Source organism: Lepeophtheirus salmonis, chromosome 13, assembly GCF_016086655.4.
Source record: "Lepeophtheirus salmonis chromosome 13, UVic_Lsal_1.4, whole genome shotgun sequence".
Lineage (NCBI taxonomy): Eukaryota > Metazoa > Arthropoda > Copepoda > Siphonostomatoida > Caligidae > Lepeophtheirus > Lepeophtheirus salmonis.
Window position 1 is genome coordinate 10527788 of NC_052143.2, and position 23020 is coordinate 10550807.

The window sequence follows — 23020 nt, forward strand, 5'->3', positions numbered from 1 at the left end:
ATTTAGTCATACATATATTTTTCTTCTAATCAAGGTCAAGGTCCAAATTTGCAATTTTTTGTTCATCTAAGGCAAATGTAAATTTTGCAAATTTTGGTATGTATCAGTTGAATTGATTGGCTGTGATACGCTAGAGTACATTTTATATGCAGAAACCTATAGTTCATGTCACTACACTTATCGTTTCCTTAGAAAACGTAGATACAGAATTCTCATCAAATCTTCTAGATTGTTGTTGATTGAAATTTTGCTTTTCTAAATTTGTTTTTTTTGCTCAAACATCTCATTTTTAGATGACATCAACAGAACAACATTTTTTTTCCTAAATAAGTATAAAATTTTAAAAATTTAGGGCCGTTGAGCTTCCTCTTAATATTTTTCAAAAAATCTATAAGCTAGCTAATGACATATATAGACTAAAAGGAACATTTTGAGACCTTAAATACCTTATATTTCGAACATTTAAAAAATAAGCTCCACCCTAATGTACAAATTACCCATATTAATTATGAAAATAATTGCATGTAACCATTCGAGAGTGACACACAATGTCTCCTCCTTCATTTGCTTTCACATAGAACCACATCATACTCCCCTGTTCAGGAGGAATTCATTACGAAAAGCTATAAAATCATCATTCCCTCCTCTAAAAGCATGGCGTACAGAGCAAGTCAATTAAGGCTATTGGAGGGAATAAATTAATCATTTGTATATTATAGGTTCGTACGAAGGTAATAGTTTTTTAAGGTATCGTTTTTTAAGCCAACTTTGAGTTGATTAATTATATTTTATATACATACAATATGAGGAATTAACATGAACGGAATGATTGATATATGTAGATTTATATTTTTTTATTCATTTAAAAAAAAATAGTAATATTAAAAAACCAAAAGATATATTAGGATAGAATTAAAAAAAAAGCCATTAAGCCTTTTGGTATATAATATTTCGTTTCTATATTTGAAATTCCTTACTGACTAATTTGATCCACTGTCTGGTGTAAATTTGACTTTTAATATGAGAATGAATAATCTTTTTAATTCCTATGTATGTATATGCTGTTCCGTTGTGATATTATAACTTTTTTTTTTTTGCACAAAAACCTTTTCTACCGGCGACAACCAAAAATCTCACTTTGACTTTGTTTGAGAGCTCTCACTTCATTTTTTGCCTAGTATAGGCCCTTTTAATTTGAAAAGAAGGATATTTTATGTGGCGAAATGAGCCACTATGAGTTGAATTTTTTTTTATAATTTTTAATATTTGATTGTTTATCCGTCAAAAATATTGTGAACCTGCCGATTAAGAATTTTAAAGGGTCCCAGATATGCTCCATGTTTCCGTTGTTTTATTTTTATTTAATTTATTTTGTCTCTCCATAAGAATTTTAAATTGTCCATATAAGGATTTTTTTTATTTTAAGGCAGCAATATCCTCTTGATTAATAATCCTTACATCAGAACTCAGAATAGGTTATTAATCAAAAAATACCCTATTCAAAGAACCCTAGTTGAAAATATATTTTATGTGTGTTTCTCACATATCTAATATGTGAATTGATACACTCTTAAAAATGAAACAATATACAAGTAGTAATAGCGTGTTGATTTGGTATGATATCTTTTTACTTATCATTTGTAAATGAAGCATCTATTAACTGATAAATTGAAATATATCCCTCCGGTAATAAAAAATCAAAATAAATTAACAAGCCACAATGCATATATACATATGTACTAACAAAGGATTCTCTTGTGGATTTGCCTTGCTTTGCACGTACATAAGTATACAAATTGATTACTAGACAATTATGGGCTTTGTCAAATATGCCCTAGTCAATTAATTATGTACAAAAAAAGATCAAATATATGAGTAAATGCCCGAAGAAATGTTCGGTATTTAAGTAAAGAAAACATTTCCATTAACCTTCTTAATATGTGCATTTATTAGTTTAGAGAATATATTCTCCCAGAATGAGAAAGATATTTATTTGTGGACTTGAAGAACAATTGTTCACATAGTGTGTATATATTATATCAATGTACAGCGTAATATATAGTTTTTGATAAAAAACAATATAGGTGCAAACTTTAGAAGGAATGAAAAGGAGCAGAACATTGAGGCTTTATAACATACAACTTCATTGATGTATCTTTCTATTTTTGAAAATGCTTTCCTCTGATTCATACCATGGCCTCCAAACTGGCCCTAAAGACACTACAGCACTTCTTAATGAAGGCCTCGGGCGAGGGTGCCAAAAGCTGATCGACGGATACATTCAGGTCCTCCAAATTTCGGTGAGGGGTAGCACAGGCTCTCTTCTCGGCCACACCCTAAATTGCATAGTGAGGGAAGAACAGTCTGGGGTAGGAGGATGCCCAAATTGATACATTATTATTTAAACAAGTCAAAGAATTTATGACCTCTCTTGATCCGGTTGGCCTTGGCTGCTGTTGAAAGCAGTTGCTAAATGTCATCGTACATAAAAGACCTTCCCCAAATGCTTCACATACATCCTCATAGTCCAATTAATACTGCCTCATCGAGTTGGCCAGTTCTCGTGCGATCGCGGTGTTCATGTCCCCCATTATCCCGATTTTCCTATTCTACTTCTGCTAGGAGACCTCTCAAGGCTCTGACCTGAAGCCATTATGCTTTTAATCTTGTAAACAAGACTCTGAGAGTACCCTACCATTTTCATGATCTCCGCGAGACAAACTTGGGCTTGGCCCGTATCAGACACACTTTACCTTTTCAACTCCATGCTGACAACTGTTGATTTTTGAAAGTTTTTTTTTAATAAAGTGGAATAGTTCCTACTTTTAATAAAGCAACAAAGTATTTTAAAATGTTCACCCTCAAGTAATCCAGGTTTATTTAAAGTCAAGTCCTCAATTTTACCTCGCACACTGTATGTAGAAATGCAATTAGAGTAAGTGATGAATAATGTAAATTGAAGGTACATATAACTTATGAGGGTGTGTGTACTTCAAGACTCCAAAGTGTGTAACACGAATATTTCCTGCCTGTGAGTTTTTTTTAATTCAATTATACTTTACTAAAATCCATTTGACACAACACCATAATACCATACCTACATTGTACACTCAAAGTAGACACTACACTCATAAAATTCCCATTTTCTTTGTTTCAAATTGCTCGCGTACATAGCAAGTCAAGGAATACATTATTCCTATATTTTGTTGGTACATTCAAGGTAACTAGAAATTCAAGGTATGTAAATAAAATATATCGGGCCAGCACTCATTTTCAAATTGCTGTACCGTACCGCTCGCTAGTCACCCTAAATAGAAGGAATGTTTTTGTGACGTCAGAGTCGATAATAATATATTCTTTAAGTTTTAATAATAATTAGTAATCAATTACTATTATATTAAATTCATAAATTTATATTGTGACCGGAGATGGAGTCCCGCAATAAAAGTTGGGGTTGTGCAGTTGTCATTTGTGGCTCACTTAATAATGAGGATTTCCCTAAGGATTGCTTAAGGAGAAAGATTTGGGAAATAACCTTCCGGTTCCTTGATTATCAATATTAAAAAAGGTGGATCTGAAATTAAAAAAAAATCCCTGGTGTTCAATCTAACATTATTGAAATTGTCTCTCAACAATTAAAATCAAAAGAAGTTCCAAATGGAAAACTAGCCGTCTTATGTTTTAATGAAATGAAGATCAAGGAGGAAGCCTGCTATTCTATTCACGATCAAAGGATTTATGCTCCAAAGAAAAATATGGAGGCATTATGTAAAAATCGTCCTTCGTAGACATTCTTTGTTTTAGAATATACTGCCAAAAGCTTGTACAGCAGAATTACAGCGTTCATTAAAACCATTAATATATTTTAGATATTCTATTTAGGAGAAATAAAATTGTGGGGCGTATCAACATTTCCTAAATTAATATTTCATCTCTCACTCATTCTATTTCATATATCACTGGTAAGAAATAATCTATTCCAAAACATTTTGCAGCTAAATCAAGCTATATATTTTCAGCTTTTTTAGTCATCATATCTTGAGACGGATTAACATCAGGATCGATCGTAGTCCTCAGATATCAGAGGTCATTGTATAAATTAATAAACTAACATACTCTTTTTTTAGTATTCCACAAGTGAATTTATACATCAATATATGATCATGCTTCGAGCTACATCCAGCTTACCTATCCATGATGATGTCAACGAATAAAAAGTTCCATTTTATAACTTCAGGGACTCATTTTGTATCAGTGTGATTCAATCATCAACTCCTGAACATTTACATAACCAACAAAACAGTTTTCATTTCATGAAATATATTAAAAACGCGAGGAAACAGTTTCTTGCTTTTACATTTATAATGATTTATTTCGTAGATATGATATTCCAATCAGTTAGATCTATGTATAAATATGTATAATATTGAAAGCCTTGGAGAAACCGGGTTAATAAAGTCGTATGTCTTACTATTATAATTATATATTTACTTAAAAATTATTTCATATCGTGGCAAAATGTATGTGGACCCCTTCAGAAAACAAATTGAGCTAACAAATTCAACATTTTTAGAGTTTGTGGTTATTTTTTTATTTTGCTGTCGTGTTTACTTAACAATGAATGACATAAGTAATCCATCATCTAACTATAAGTTACAATATACAAATATGTACTAGTTTTTCTATTTTTAAACATTTGCTTCAATGACGTTCAGTAACAATTAATCAAAGACATTATAGTCAAATAGTACAAAATATTTACAAGTATTACGACCATTTAAAAAATAAATTATATTTACAATAATTAGTTATAAATTCAATCGTCTATTCATTGCAAAAAATCCAATGATCTTTCCAGATATCATGAAAATTTATATTGATGTAATTTCGATAAAATATTTTATTTTTACGGTTAAATAATATTACTCTTATTTTATACCTCGAATTCAGGTTATATTTATTCGAGGATAAATAAGTCCTTGGAAGTAACCCATTTTCTTCGGCTTTGATTGTCCGGTAACAAAAGAGCTACTTTTCAATGTCATTTTATAATTGGACAACAATGGGATGGTGTTTCTGATATGGTACACAAAAATATCCGCTTTGGACAGAATTAGGATTATCTACTGATATAACATATTTTTCTAATACATTCAATAAGGACAAACGTATATATGCGTTTGCAAATGTCCCTTACTTACTGAAGTTACTCAGAAATCATTTTACTGATCAGGGCTTTCAATTAGAGGATGGAATTCTCATTTTAATCGAAACAATTAGAAAACTATTAGATAAGGATAATGAGGAGTTTCGAATATGCCATAAATTAAGTTCTGATCATTTAAATCTAATTGCAAGTGCTAGATAACGGGTTCGGTCAGTTTCTGAATGATTTAGTTATACAACAGCTAGTGGTATTCGACTTTTAAATGAGAAGGATCAATCTAAATAGAAATTTGCTAATTTTATCAAACTTGTAGATAAATAGTTTGATGTCATGAACAGTTCCTCACCTATAATAAATAAAAGTTTTCGATGTGTTTAATCTGGAGAAGTAAGGGGGAATTCTTCTTTCAATAATAAATGTGATAGGAAAAATGAAACATATTAAAAGGAAGGATCTATCTTAAAGCCTTACCAAAAAGGCATAATCATTTCAACAAAGTCGATGATGGCGTCGTATGAATATTTAAAAATGAAATTCAGCTTCCTTATGTATTGATATCTTGCCTAAATCAGGTGCCTTGAAAACTTATTTTCCCAGAATTATATATAATAGTCGCACTAACTCTCATCCTAATGTTGTAGAATCAATAGGTCGATTTCGTATTATTGCAATCAGTGGCTCTGAAAAGATTATTGTTGAAAATGCTCCGGTTAATTTTCAAAATGTCCATCACTCTCATTCCATGATTAAACAAGTCACAGATAGTATATTGGATATAAAAAATTTATGAGAAAATCGTAAATTTATAACAGAGGAAACATTCAAAGACATTGATTGAAGATTTTGATTTTTTCAATTTTTTTTGAAGAACATGAAGTACACAAGGACCCAGAATCTAGTAGTGAAGATGAAAATATAAACTACTATGTAGAAGATTTTGCAAGTATTCCCAACAAAATCAACTGTCAGGAAGAGGGAAAATTAGGTATTTTTTTATGTTTTTCTAAATATAAATAATTTCCCTCTAAAATATTTTATTTTTAAGGTAAATTTAGTTTTAAAAACTGACAAGCATTTTATTTCTTAATTATTACTTCATAATTATGCGTGAATGCAATCAATGAATTTAATAGTATATTGACCAATACGTCACACTCCATCGACTAGGGAAAAAAAGGAAAACACGTGGTGGAAGGCACACATCAGTCCAAATATGTGTAATTAACATACCTGCCATTTCTAGTTACCTTGGGTACATTAACCAATTGAGGTGCCCCAAAGTAATAACACGAAAATTTCCTTGGCTACTGGAATAATTTTTCACCACGCGATGTCGCTCAAGGGGTAGTTCAGATTTTGTCATTTTATCATTTGTTCCTTGTGAGGTATACAATTTTGTCTTTCATTAAAATTATACATTCATCGAACATACGCAATTAGTTAGACATGGAGTAATGGTACTCTCAGCACCTCAAGCAGACAAAAAAGTATTATCGTAGCTTATTAAATTTGAATAAAAAATATCTTCTTTTTGCCACTTGACTTTAAAGCTTGTGGGTGTACTAATCCAGTGATTTTAATACCACATGATCCTGCTATAATATAACAACAACGAGAAAATATTACAGTTGTGTAATTGTACAAAATTGCTATTAGTTTACCAACAAGAATTTATCTTCAGATATGATGTTTTTCACAACTACCGATTACATGATTTAATGTGTGAGTGGGTGTGGGGTTCCTTTAATAAATATTTGATTATACCAAAGAAATAAAGATTATCAAGAGCATCGAATATTTGAAAAAAAGCTCAATGTAGAATTATATTTAGGGGATCACTACAAGAAGGCCTGAACCGAAAATAAATATAATTTGAAATTATATTTATTTCATAAGCAAAAATAATCAATATCAACATTTGCTCCTTGTATTAGAGAGACATCGATAAGTTTCCTGAAACTACAAAGGAGGAAGAACTGAACCAATACCTTATAATCAATAATATACCTACTTTCAAAATTTCAAATATATTATCGACTATGCTTAGGTAGAAGTAAAATTAAACAACCCTTCAACGATAAATTGAAAGCTTCAGACACCTGGCGGACCAATTAACTATTACAATATATCAACAAAAATGTTATGGAGTGTTTTTGAGTCAAATGTCACCCATTCATATCTTTTGAGTCACCCTAATTTTGCTCACGCATTAGTTGTCACATACAATTCCAATTTCTCTTATGTAACTTTTTATTGTTGTTTTTGTTGGTAATGTCAAAAGTTTGAAAAAAAAAATCAAACAAATCATCACAGTAATTGAGTGATAACATTGAACAAATGGATTTATTTTCTTCTTAATTAAATATATATATACCATAGGTATTTTTTAAGGGAAAATCAATACGTCGATATTCATATATCTTTACTAGCAAAGGCTTACCCGGCGTGGCTTGGTCAAGGAGGGAGTGGGGAATCACATTTAGAATGTTGAAAATGATTCCTTCTGAATGTTTAGATCCCTTCGGCCAGGGGGAACATTAAAATATCTATATTATTATGAATTAGAAAAAATTGTTTTATAAACTTCAAATAACATACCAAAATATGTTTTGATTAGATGTCCATTTTCAAAAAATTGCCAAATCAAAATTTGTGAAGAAAAGTAAAAAAAAAATAAACAATAATAATAATGCACTAACTTTGCGCATAAATAATTAATAATTATCTAAAAAAATATAATCAAAAATTAAAATATTTGTAGAAAAAAACTAAAATATACCTACTGCCGGTGAATAATAAAATATCTGCATAAATCATATCTCTTCTAGCTCTTTATTTGACATTAACAGGAGCTGTTTCTTATCCTCTGTTCAGTCCCCTTAAAGGTATGTTTGGGCTTGGAGAACAAATGCTTGCTGCTGGTAGTAATGTGACACGACATTATATCTTTGAAATACCTTTTTCACCCTTCGGTAGGCCAATATCATTTCCAGACCTAGAAAGTCATCAGTCATTTTTCACTTAATGCTTGGACGTATCCATCTTTTGGGACGTCTAGTGAAGAAATGACTCTCTTTTTGCACATCCTGAGACAGCTGACTGGATGACTAACCTTCAAATAAAGTGGTCTCTTCAAGAAGGAACTGGTTTGCTTTTTCTTGAGTCTCATCAGTAAGAAAGGCTAGTTTAAATTAAGGGAGACCCAAGACTTTAATGTATCAAGTCCGAGACAAGACCAAGAACATCAAAAAGCAGTCTCAAGACCAAAACTGGTCTCGAGAACCACAGCACTATTACATGATATGTAATTTTGTACAAATTGATCAGATCGCGATTTTTTTCCTATTTTTGTGGTAATATAAAGATTCAGAGCGTGATACTGTGATCAGCAACATAATACTGCCATATCCCAATTGATCGCCGATCAGGAAAAAACTCCGAACAACAAGCCTGCAAAAATGTAATTATATATATAAAGAGTGGCCCACAAAACTTTTTCTTTTTGATATCGCTATAAAAAAAAAAGACGGATGGATATTTTTCAATAATTTTTATTTATTTGAAAGCCTCAACATTCCGGTTAATAATGGAACACCACTTTATTCATACGGTCTCCGTCGCCGGCCTTACAGTAGCCCATTCTGTCGACCCAATTTTTCAATACATTTTCGATTGTGTGAGCTTCAATAGCTGTAATGGCGACTCCAATTTCGTGTTTTAAATCGTCAATCGTCTCTGGATGGTTGTTTTAACATTTATCCTTGACGGTTCCCCACAAAAAATAGTCCAACGGAGTAAAATCGCAGCTACGAGGTGGCTAGTTGACGTTGTCGTTTCGGCTTATGATGCCATTGTCGAAGACAGTGCACAAAAGATCCACTGTAACGTTGGCTGTGTGGCATGTAGCTCCCCCTTGTTGGAACCAAATATCGTCGATGTCTTCCTTTTCCATTTGGGGAAACAAAAAATCTTCCAACATGGCCCGATAGCGCTCACCATTGACCGTAACTGCAGCATCTTGCTCATTTTTTCGCTTTCGGCAACAGCAGCAATGTTTTCGATTGAGCGCACTGGACGAACACGGGAACGCGTTGTTTTATCCATTAACGAACCAGTTTTGCGCACACGCTTCACAAATTTATCCACAAACTACCTGGAAGGTGCTTTATTTCTACCGACGTAATTTTCTTGCAGTTTCGTTTGAAGACACTCCATTTTGGAAGTAAGTCTTCAGTATTTTCCAATTTTCTTCCAGCGTAAATTTAACCATTTTTGTAAACTGGAAACCTTTTACAAAATATTAGGCACAATCAGAATGTTACTACAGCTGTAAGACATCAAAAAAGTGGTAGTTCAAAATGCAACCGCTAGATGGGCCACCCATTATATATAAATGAGATTTGATTATTTGACTCTACTCTTAATTTATTTATGAATACATTTCTTCATATGGACAACAACGATATAAATGTATAAATACAATATATATGTGAGAGATAAATATAATATAATTCATTTCATTTTTATATGTAATTTTCTCTGAGGAATTATATTTCTTATTCTGTTTTTAGTTTCTTCAAAGAAAGAGAAGGAAGGGGAGTGTAGCCCCCAGATGTGACAATAACGTCATTTATGATGAATAAGTCTTGGCGGGGTAATATTTTGTAATCAAGCAATAATTTGTGTTTTTAATTAAAACAATTTATTTCTTTACTCATCTGTATCAAATATTTTTATGTCGATCTTCGACTGTTTCTTCAATAAAATCGGGTATTATATGGATTCATAAAAAAATTCTTTGATGTCCCGGTAAGGATGTAAAAATAGAAATTATCCGGGGAAATGAGTGAAACTTGGTCACTCTAATGTACAAACTTTCAATATATTTTGAACTCATATGTTTATGTTGTATAAATCATTATGGACACAGCTGTTTATGAAAATAGCTTCTGTAAAAAAAAGCTTTTTTATAAAATTGCAATAAAATATAGTGGCGTTCACATGATGCAAAATATTTTGTTATTTTATATGCAAACACGTCACACAATCATAAAAAGATGAATGACTTTTCAAGTTATTGAGTATCGTTTGACCCATTTAATCGATAGAACAGCAATCATGTAGCTAAAATGGTGTAGCCATTATTTAAACGTAACCTCTGTGTGTGTATGTAATTTATCTCTTTGACAACGTTATTAATTTAATAATTATGCTTACATAATAACGATATTTTTTTATACCACATATTATGTCTATCGATTTACGTAACATTAAGGGTTGTATATTAATGAAGCAATATTCTATTTTCTTTGGTAAAGCCTACCTAGTACGAAATTGTATATCTATTAAAAAAGGGTTATAGTCCACATAGTATCAGAGGGCCTTAACAGAGTAACTTTGCTAGATATGTAAATGTTAAGGGATTAATAAATATCTTTTCATGATAGACATTCCTTACTTTAAAAAATAAAAGATGTATGAATATAAAAGTTGACTATTTATGAGATAATACGAAAGTAATGTTCATAAGAGTTTTCCATAATTTAGAACATCCCATTATGCCACCTTTCCATTGTCGCTGTTAGGCTACTAAGTTCACTGCTGCATCGACCAGCCTTTGTCAGGTCAATGCATTTGACAAAAATACGTCTCCAAAACTTGGAAGAGAGTCTTGTCCTTCTCAAATACAGTGAAGATTCTCATGCTTTGCTCCAAAAGTAAAATTCTGTAGTTATCTAATGTGAAAGTATTTGGAGGCTAAAAAATGATAAAAAATATAGTCAAAAAGTCTTTACTCCAGTTTGTCCTTGATATTTTTTAGCTTCGTAAAGTTAGGTGAGAAAAAGTGATTTAATGTCTACCCGTTTCTTAAAGAGTATATAATCAAAGAGTAACAAAGTAAATTAAAGTTAGTACTTTGTTGGTGATATATATGGTTTTGTTTTGAAAGCCAATTAGTATTTTTTTTCGGTCAATATGTTTAGTTAAAAAAAATATATAATTTCACTAATATAATAATAAATTACTTCAATTTCCCATTGAATTAATAAATTAATTCATGCATAACAATAGTTTCCCACTACTCTTAATATAGGTCTGTATGTTGAATTCTAATGAATATCATGACGGCCCATACATATAAATTAATCGATGATGACACCATTGGCTGATATCTATTTTTGACGTGAAGTCAAACATTACAGATCGTCTAGAATTGCATATAAGTTATATCCAATGGCGTTGCTAGCTTTCATCATTTGGCGGGCCTTAGCTCCAAAAACGGTTATATAATAGGTTTATTTTATCTATATACTAGTAGAGTGGGACCGATTTGGAGGGCTGAATAAAGGGCACGTCGTTTCCTTTATTGCATCAGGCAATTTTTCCTCCAAAAAGAAACAGAAAAAACCACGTAGTTGGTAGTTAGCCAAATAAATCAATCACACCAATGGGAATTGATTACAGATTCTGAGTAATTCATGAACATAGGATCAATTCCAATAAGATTATAAAAGAATACTTAAGTCATGAAACCCGCACTCATTTTTCCCTTCCTTTTTTTAACCCAATAATGGTATTTTCCCCCTACTTATTATTAGAAGAATATTAATGAAATGAAAGATGTAATTGAATTTAAAAAAATCTTATAGTAAATGTCTTAAGGCAGTTTTTTTTATATATACATTTTCTTTAACGAAAATATATCCTATTATTCTAGATAACCTTGCAGAGCCCCAAATAATAAGCTTCATTGTCCACTCATAGATATCTTCCCTACCAGGAAAAATTGTACAAAAACATAATTAACCCATAGAACACCAGGTAATTTATTGCAAGTTTAATACTACCTCTTTACTCTTTGGGATATTTTTATACGTTCATCACAAAATATAGTTGTTATTACGAGGTATCTTCCTTAGCAAAGCATACCCTATAATAAAGTTGATTACATATAACTATATGGATTAACCGATAGATTCATGTACAAAAGCACAAATAAATGGTGTATAAAGTAATCTCGCTTTTTTCCTCCTGTTGGTAGCTAATTCCATAAAATTGTGGAAGCAATATTGAAATCAGCTTTAGTAGTCTATTGGAACATAAGTTTGAAATAATTAGATTTTATTCTTTATACATATGGAAACTTCCATTGCTCTTGTTGTATAATAGGTTTTAAGTTTTTAATTAAGTGTATAAGCTTGTAATGGGTCCGTTGGGCCCAGTTTTATTAACACATGGCTTGAAGAGTTCAAGCTTAACAAAGAAAAAACGGTTTCACTCGTTCAAAGTAGGGCAAACAATCAAATTAAAAAGAGGGGCTAATGGACCCAGTTGATATCATAAGTATATTTTATTCTATACGATATGTATTATGTAGATTGTAGGTACATACATTTTGAGAAATGAAAGCTAATGTTTTATTCTTAAAAGGACAAAACAATTAGTTTTTTATTAGATAATTTGTTTACATGTAAATATTATCGTCATAGGTATAACACATAGGTAGTACCGCCCTTTCTGTATAAATGTATGCACGTAGGAAAAACCAAACAAGTTGTTATGTATGTTGGATAAAGTTTTTCTTTTGTTTCCTAAATAAGAACTCATTTTTTCCCTTATCTAAAAACAAAAACTCCGTGGGACTGGATCAATATTTCTTCGATCAAAGTTACAAGGAGATCGGTCCAGACTGAATTTGGAAGAAATGAGTAAAAAATATAGCAAGATCGGTTTAGCAATATAACATTGAGACTAAAACTTATCAAATGTGTCAAACACTTTTCGTAGAGTTGGCTATGATAGAGAGAGAGTGTCAGATTGACACGCTATTATTTAATTATATCCAAGTTCATTAGGGGGAGTACATATTTGCTGAGAATAAATATAGTTAACTCAATATAAATACATTCTTACAATTGTTACTACTCATTCTAGTATTTTTCAATCCGTGTTCCCAGAGAAATTTCTATCTCAGACGGTGCCCGAAAAATTTTGACATAGGACATTTTGTCTCAAGGATATTTCCCCTTAATATATAAATGAATGAATTTTATAAGTCGTTATTGTTTATTTTTGGTTTAAATCAAAATATGTTATATTTATTACTATAAAATGCATTAAATGTTTGTTTTCTGTTGGAATAATGATGAAATTATGATCTTGCCTCGTATTATGCTTTGTTTGACAATCCATAAGTCTTTTCTAGTTAAAATAATACATCATGTCTTATGATAATTAATAACGGAAAAGTGATTAGCAATTCATCTATTCGTACTTTTTTTCTTCTTATTATTAAACTAATCTTTATTATTCTCTGGTTAAAATTAAATAATGTGATTTTGTTTTGCATTGAAATTTTGGGGCATGTTTCCATTATTTTTCAAACAGAAAACAATTATTTGAGGCGTTTTATTGTATTACCCATTACATATTTTCATTAAATAATTACAAGAAAACAACAATTTTAACTCCAAATAACAAAAAAGATACATTAATCTAACTTATGTATTCATGAAGGCAAAATGTCCTAAGATGACATTATTTAAAGCAAAATATCACAAGGAAAAAGTAGTTAAACGCAAAAGAACCTTACGCCATCTCAGACAGAGAGATGCTCTCTGGAATAACGTCGAGTTTATTTTATTCCCTCGTAACCTCTACTCTCCGAAGAGAAAGGAAAAATTAAAAGGAAAAAAACACAAACAAGAAAATAACATTCTTTTTTTGGTATTTTTCTTATTGTCAACTGTTAATTATTATTTATGTATTAATTATGCACGATAATTTTATGAATATACAAATAAATGACTGAGTATGAAAAGACAGGAATACTAAATGAAGGCCCTTGATCTATATACAGTCAAATCCGGATATAATACAGATACGCTTATAGTCAACGTTCTCTCACATGCTATTTTTTTCTACATAAAATAATTCACATTAAAGAAACATGAAGTAAAAACTCACATAAAGTCGACTTTGTCTTCTCTTTTTAGGTATGAACTTCATAGGGATTCATAAGTTTGATGGAAAAATTGGAATGAAGAATTTTTCTTGTTATTGATACAAAATGAAAGATAGTGCTCACATTTTTTTGCATATTTCATTTTAAATTAATTTTAAATTGTTTTTCAATCAAAACGGATACATTTTATGAATCCCCCCCCAAAGAAAAAACAACAAACAAACAATATACAGGGATCGGGGATCAAATTGTCACCTACTTTAAACCTTGATAACTTGAAGACGACATTATCAAATAAAAAACCGGTTACCGAATAGGAAAGCTATTTTTGTCAGCTGACGATACGTAGTTCAGTTAGCATCATGCCGTCATCATATGAGGAGATAAAGAGCTATAAGTGGAACGAGGATCTTTCGAGGTCCGCCGTAGTCATGGCATTGGTTAATAATGGAGGTGAAATCTCCAAGTCACAAGTCAACGATTGCTTCAACCTTAGGAATGAATTTACGGACTGTTCAGCGTATCCTTAAGAAGCTAGAGGACACCTGGGATGTTGATGCCACCATAAAGAGGGCACCCAAGGAGGAGGGCGCCGACAGGAAGGTCAGGGACACCGACTTTGTCGACAAAGAAGAAGATGGTTGAGGATGGCCCTACCAGGTCCATGAAGGCCGGAGACAGGCCCTGGGTCTGGCAACAGGACTCAGCACCCTGCCATGTGTTCAAAATCTCCATGCAGTGGTTAACCGAGAACTGTTATGACGTCGTAAACAAGGATTTGTGGCCTCCTAACTCTCCCGACCTTAATCCTTTGGACTATTTTGTCTGGGGCTATGTCGAGAGACATACCAACAGACATCCCCATAGCACCAAGGCCACCCTGATGGACTCAATCAAGGAGGTATTCGGCAAACATGGACAATGAGATGGTCAGAAGAGCCTGCGGCCGGTTCAAAGGCCGTATTGAGGCCGTTATTGATGCCAACGGTGATTATATCGAATGAATGGCTACTCTATACCTATATGCTCGTCATAGTTTTGATTTTCAATAAAAAGGTTAAAAAATGTATATTTTGTGTTGTTTTTTGTAGAAAAATATTTTGCCGACAATTTAATCCCCGCTCCCTTTATAATAAAAATAACACAAAAAAACAAATTAATAATAGAATATATGCAATAAATATTACATTTTAATTGTAAAAATTTAGTTGTATTAGATTATTTACATAAGTATCCCAAAATTATGAGCTTTTTTATATACTTCAGAATTAAGAAAAATCCGGGTATAGTCATCTTTTCACTTTATACGGACTTGACTTCAAATTAATATAAACATTTAAATCATACGTACTGACCTTTTTAAGTTCTTAATACAATTTAGTCAACCCAGAAAATAACTGAACGAAAAATACATTGTATCTTTGTTTATTTTTAAAAAAAACCCGAGCTGTTTGTGCATTGGTGAAATGTGAGAAGAGAAAAACAATGAAGAAATAAAAAATATTTATTGTGTTCCATGAAAAATGAAAAAAAATGTATTGGCCCTAAAAAAATGATGAGAAACACTGCAATATAGTAAAAGTACATTACATAAAAGAAGGATATAAGAACTGATTAGAGGACAACTTCTGTTTTGTTCAAAATTGTAACTTATAAATTAAACAAAATTCGTTGTAGGATTCTTCTATGGTAAAAAGATTTTTATTATTATTGAGATGATATTTTTTTAAAGAAATTTGTTCTAGGAATTTGATGGCTTTTTTATAGTTCCAAAAATGTGTTGACCTTTTTTTTTATTGGACTATCCTATTTTTAAAATTAATAAATTAATTCCTCAATAAAAGTTTGTTGTTTATTGATCTCATATGTTGTGTTTTCGTAGATTTAAGGACCTGTAATCTCCAAATCTGTCGATTTCTCAGTCCCCCTATAATATTTAAAAAATATATTATTTGTTTAATCAAATTATTATAAATAAAATGGATCGCTGAGTAGGAGTGAAATGTAACTATTGTTTTATTTTAAAACTGTATCTAAATCAGATTAGTAAAAATTGATACTCTTGCAATCAACGTACTCTCAAATATTAAAACCATATCACATATAGAATTATAACCCACAAAATAGAGTCTGACCTTTAATAAATCCAGCATATCTACCTAAATAATTTAATGAAATTACGATATGAAGATGTATTCAACAGTGACTATTTGTAATAATGTTAGTATTGATAACATTAGACTGTTTTTATCAGTAAAGATCTGCAGGTTGACAAATTCTCGTTTTTCATGATATTAAACGACTGTTTCCCAACTCCTATACCGACCCATTTTAGAACAAGAAATCAGGAATTGACCAAATTCTTAAAATATCATATGTATGAAGTCCTTTTTTTGTACCAAAAATTACCATTTATTTCGATTATGAATTATAGATTATTTATTCATGAAATAACAATCATTCCGTAAATTATTCATCGGAGAAGAAAATCACCGGGTGGCCATGATATTTGAGGTAATTTAAAATACCCATACGGAATTATTGAAGGTTTTGAGTCAAAAATGGCCTCTATTTGATCCTCATTGACTTGATATCAGTAGCATTGACGACCATTGACACGGTATTCTTGCTTTTCTTACACAACATCAAACTTTTAAGAAAAAAAGTTCCGCCAGATGCAGCCAATTTTTGCTAAATATAGTCAAAAAATGGCTAATTTGACAACTCCGATGGAGAAGCGATAGCAGTGGCGCGATCAAAACAAAACAGGAACCAAACATGTTCAATTTCGGCTCAGTTACTGAGGCAGTTACTTAGGGAGCTGTTGCATTTAGTTTCATTGATTGCATTTATGTTACTGTCTTAACATGTTTTTCACCGGGTTATATACCAATTTGGCTCAAAATAAATTAACGATCCCATGGCATTGGTGTCGTCACCCAATTTGGGGTTGAGACCCGGAGGTTGAGAACCACTAGACAAAAAACCCAAATATGTAAATGCTTCATTGGCAATTCGATATAATGATATTGAAATACTAACAAAGTCAAACGATAATCAAATTCATCTAATTTTCATAACAATAAATAATTCTGGGCCTCTTTTCATTCTTCAAAGTCATTGAAGGAAAAAATAAAATCACATGTGAAGCCAAGAATATGAAATGTATACATTATATTCAAGAGAAACCAAAAACATACATTAGGGCAGAGTTAATTTTATAGAGATGTACCATTTACTTCCTGTCTTTCTCATTTCCTCTTGTAGAAAGAAATAGCACATGTCAAGTTTTTGACGTTCTTTATAAATGGCGATCCATCAAAAGAAAAATATATAATTCATGCTCATACTATGGATAGAATGCCTAACATCAATTATATTTTATTAAAAGTGTACAGATTTATAGTTCAATGAAGTTAATATGTCAATAATTTATATCCTAGAGAGATTCGTACCCGGAAAATCAATATCATAAATATCCTACTAAAATTAGTACCCCACTAGTAATTAATCATCAAATGTTAAAATTTTAACATAACATTCAGTTTTTCTTTATTGGCGAGTACTAGATTTTTTCAGGGTATATATTACATAGATATTATATCTTACAACCTTTCATACGAAAATAATCAGAAAAAAACACATAAAATCAGTTCATAATTAGCTTATTCTTTCCAGCTATGGAATTATTATCCAATAATTGTTCACATCGTAAACAGAGCTAATTCGTATTTAACCAATCGACACTCAGGCCACTGATAAAAGAAAAAGTATAAAATTGAAAGCTGACAAAAAAATGCAGTATACATTTTTATGTTATTGAATACAACTATTACGATTAGCGGGAATATTTCGATATTTCCTCTAATGAATAAGTATTTATGCCCTAATGAACGAACATAGTGACTGTGAAGGTGCCTTTAGTGTTAGCAAAATTAAAATAAAAACTTAGCTGCAATACATGGAAGTTTTACCTTGTCAATTATGAGATTCGACCCCCGTTTCACTGCCAAAATTGCGAAAATATCAAGTTTCGAATCATATATGTATTAAATGTTTTCTAAACCAAAATTGTATTTAAAATTCAAATCGGAAGTCAGAAATACAAAATATGCATTGGTGTATTAGGTTCACTCATTTTTGCGAGGTATGTCTAATCTGACAGAAATAAAAATATATCTTCAGCATTTTCAAGTTCTACAAATGAATCAATTAGTCAAACATCTGTTGTTTTGAGAACCTGTAGTTTTTTTTTGACAAATTTGACCTAGATTTAGTCAATATCAAATAGCTGCTAGTAATTTAATTGTGCAATATCACGCGTTCATGGAAACATGGATATTTTGCTCAAAATTCAAGTTTATGTTGCTTCGTAAAAAAAAATCAGCAATATTAAGTACTATAACTCAAATTGGGTATCATTTTCATAAAGAAGTATGTACTGGGCATAATCGGTTAACTTTTCACGAATACTGATCATTCTGTATTTTTGTCACGGCCTCTCGTAATGCGAAATTTTGCATAAAATTTTAAATGCGTAAATCGTAATACCAAACATAATTATTACACTGGCTAAGAAAAAATTAAACAAATCAGCCTAAAGGATTCTATTTCAGGTAAAACTATTAATTTTTTTTTTTACTCGTAATATTTTTTTTTGTACCGTCCATTTGAATGACAGACGGTATTTTTTTTTCACACGTCAGTAAAATTAGAAATAGTATAAATTAGGTATTAATTTAAATTTTATTGAATTACAATAAAACGATAGGGTAATCAAGCAGGTAGGCATTTCTTATTAGAAAATATGGGTACCTAAAACCAGGCATTTATCAAAAAGTGTGAATTATTTATTACCGTTTGTCACTTGAGACATAGTTTTTAAGCGGTCATTGTACAAAAGTTATAGAATAAAAAACAAAAGAGACAGTTTTATTTTAAAGTCCATTTTAAATGTACATTGGTCTTCCAAATGGGTCTGCAAATTTGGGGTTTAGTAATTTTTGTGACCCAAAAACAGTCATTCTCGGCCAAAATTGGTCAGAAATTCAAATTTCTTGGCTAGCTGACACAAAATATATGATTGAAACTTAAAAAATCATAATCGACAGACATTGTTACCCTAGAAAATACTTATCTAACAATTCTCAATTCTTATTTTCTACCCTAAATATTTTTTTTTCACATTTTTGGCAGTGAAACCAGGGTATGGGAATAAATATGTAGTACACCTGACACGATATGTGAAGAAATACAAAACGTAATATTAAATAGGTATTCATATAGTATAAACTAGGGTTTATCATTTCCCGGGAAGTTTTCATTCAGTGATATCCCAGGATACAAATTTTTAATTTAATTTTACAGCATTTATAACAGTATTATGCTAAATTGGTATAGGAACGAGTGCTCACAGCATCATTACTTTATAATATATTGGCCCATCTAACCTCCCAATTTATGTGGTGGTCCTCCCCTCTCCCCCAAATGGTAACTAATAAAAAAAGGTAATATAAAAAATTCTGGATTAACACCCACTCGAAACAAAATAAGGCTGTAAGTACATGTTAATTGGCCGAAACAAAATTGTTATTTTAAATTTTTAGTCAAAAAAGTATCGAAGTACCGATGCCAATTTTCAACCAAAACGAAAATATTGGTATTCTGATAACAATATTACTTACTTATGTTAGAATGTGTTTACTTTCAAAACGAAGGGGCATTTATGTATGTTACAAAATCATATTTCTATATAAATTCCTTTCAACTGTGGGACCTCCCTCCTACCACTGGGATTCGATACACACATTATATAAATACAACTCTTATTCTCTTTGAACTATTTGACACAGCTTTAATAATTAAGAATGTAGATTAATAATTGACTTTATAAATATTTTAGTACTCCATTATGAAGGTTTTATTTCATGTTAGCTGATAATAGTGATAAGATGCAATTATCGATATATAATTTAATGAGTGCATTTTCTTTAATTGTTTTTCTATTCATAGATAAAGAGATTCAAATCATTATGCCTAATTATGAAATGGATATCTCATGACAGAACTCCGGAGTAATATAGTACACAATACATATATTCCCTTTCTAAGAAAAACTGAGACAGAACAAGAGCACAAAAGAATTATCCAAAATAATTCTGAATTGTACTAATATACTTCAATTAATAATTATCTTCCGTTTATGTTACTAAATTTTTCTGGTTAATTCTTTAGAAAATGTCGTAAATTGCACTTAATAAGTAGTAAGTGTACTTATATTACATCCCATTATTTTAGATAGCCATTTTGTATTCTTTTTTTTGTAAAAAAAGCCATTATTATTTATGAAATACAAGGGAAATAACATGGCAAAAGAAAGGTTGCGTGGAAAATATTCTATATAATATTCCGCTAATAAAATTACTTATTTTTAACATAAAACACTTACCCAAAATGGCTCGGAGATGACCCTCAAGAGTTTGCAAAACCGTGCTCTTAATCTCATGTTCTTTTTTCCCGAGAAACTGTTCTGAAGCAGTTTGGAGAAGCTCTGGATTCTTCATAATCTTCACTTGAGCTACGCCTGTAACTGTAAGAGGAACACCCTGAGCTGTTTCTACACACTCACAAACGGGATTGAGTGTCATAACCTCAAGAGATAGTCTTTGAACATCTGTAACAAACCACCAAGCCCATGCCCAACTACCAACTCGAGTTTTTTTTCAATCGAGACCCACAACAACCGCCTAATAAAATAAAATAATGAAATTATAGCGTCATGTACTTTACTATAAAAATATTTTTGACATCAGTACATAATATGCGAGTCTTCCCTTTTTCGCGATATTTATGCATATTTTTAAGGTCAAAATAATAATTTTAATAAAGAGTGATAAATGAAATTGCATTTCATTATTAATAAATAGTGAGGAGTATTTGCCAAAAAAAATTCGCATTACAAAATACCACAGACTTTTAATAAAAAAGGTTCTACATCTTAATTCCTCCCTCCTCCATCAGTAAGTTTTCCACGAACACTTCTTCATCCAAGTATGAATATATATATATATATGTATGTATAAACGGAAAATCATGCTTATTATTCACAATTGATACAGAAAAGGACCCATCCCGAAGGATTGAAGCCCCAACTATATGTACTAATCAATTAGCTTAATGTTTTTTTTTAAACAAAGTAGGTACATTTAAATGATTTATTTATTATGTTTCTGTATATTTCAGACTCATTATTACGATTCAATATATGAATTGTATATGTTACGGACAATGTAGAAAATAGTGCATTTTGCAGAATGCCCGGGTAATGTGCACATTGCCCGTCAGGGCGGGCAATGTGCAAAATTCCCGGGGATTCTAGAAAATTTCCAATAGAGTTTGATAATGGTCATTTTAACTTTATTTACATTTTCAGGTAAAATGAGTCTTAGTAATTTGATTATTAAACAATTTATTGCTTGCAATTGGATAATCTAGTGCAAGGATGTCCAACCTGTGGATCGCGGGCAACATTGTGGCCAAAATTTCTTATCATACAATAGTTTATGTATATGTATTATTGGGGTTAATATTCCATCAAAATATCGACATATTATTAATTGATACTATCATTTCATTTTGATCTATTAAAAATAAATGATTTTAATGTATTTATGAATACCATATCTGTGGGAATTTGAACTTTATAATGAAACAGAAAACTGGCACTTTTGTAATTTGTACTAATATACTCGAAAATTACACCATTAATAAATAAATAATCCATTGAATATTCAATTATTGTATTATCATCATCCCAATTACTATAAATCCTTCAATTAAATTATGTATCTCATTTTTTGGATGCAACTTGAACTATTCGCTTGTACAAGTTACATCTTGTATATAACATATATATATATATATACTATATTTGATGTTCAAAGATGCAAATTCTCTAATTTTAAAATGAGTTTTTAGACTTAAATTACTTTTCTTACAAGTCTACAAAAAAATTGGCTAGCCACAAGTCATGTCATCAAATTGACAACACCAGTCTAAACCTCTTGTTGAAATTATATTCAATTTTAACATCCTTCTAAAAAAGGTATCACCTTCTTTCTTTAGACAAAAATGTTGATTCATTGTTCAAAGATCTTCTCAATTTATTATTACAAAATATATAGAACATTTAATAAGAAAAAAAATGCAGCTATTAATTATCATTTAAAAGTTTCCATGATTGTATCTGTAGAAATTCGATAAATTTCGTCATTAAGAAATAAAATGGAAGTTCTTTCCAATATTAATGAGTCAAAAATAATTTCAGAGTATTCCACAAGTTCTCAAATGATAAAACTTATTTTTGTTCCAGATCGGCTTTAGGTCATTTTGTTTAGGTTATATCTTTACTCATTATTAGAGGAGATGCGTATTTTTAAAATAGCTTTTTGAGACTCAGAGTTCAACATATATAATCATTTCATTAATTCTTTATGCTTATGAATTATCCAATTACATAGAACAACATGTTATGACTGTGTTTATGAAGGATGAGTCTTTAGAAGTAGCCTCACCCATTCATTTATTGACCTCATTTTATTTTAAGTAATCACAAGAAGACTAATTTTCTCCACTTCTTTAATTCTATATTATGTTTTTTCAACATACAATATCACATAGATAGTTCCTTTCAGATTCATGAAATTTCGTAAAAGGATAGCTGAAACATTTAAATATGTGAGAAAATTTAAGAAATTAAAACTTTTAAAAATGGCCAAAATGTATGCCTAATAATATACAAATTACTTATAAATTCCCTTCTCTCTTGCAGAGAACGAAACGAGAGCTCCCTACAACTTCTTTAAGATATCTAGGATTCTGATACGTAT

At 30.8% G+C, this 23020-nt stretch overlaps 1 protein-coding gene across 1 annotated transcript in view; it reads right to left on the minus strand.

The window, feature by feature from the left end:
- Positions 1 to 23020, minus strand: part of Flo2 (flotillin-2) — a 73861-nt gene that overhangs the window by 49492 nt on the left and 1349 nt on the right. The window contains 2 exon segments of the mRNA XM_040724364.2: positions 20581 to 20854; positions 20856 to 20878. Of these exon segments, the coding sequence (XP_040580298.1) occupies positions 20581 to 20854; positions 20856 to 20878 (297 nt within the window).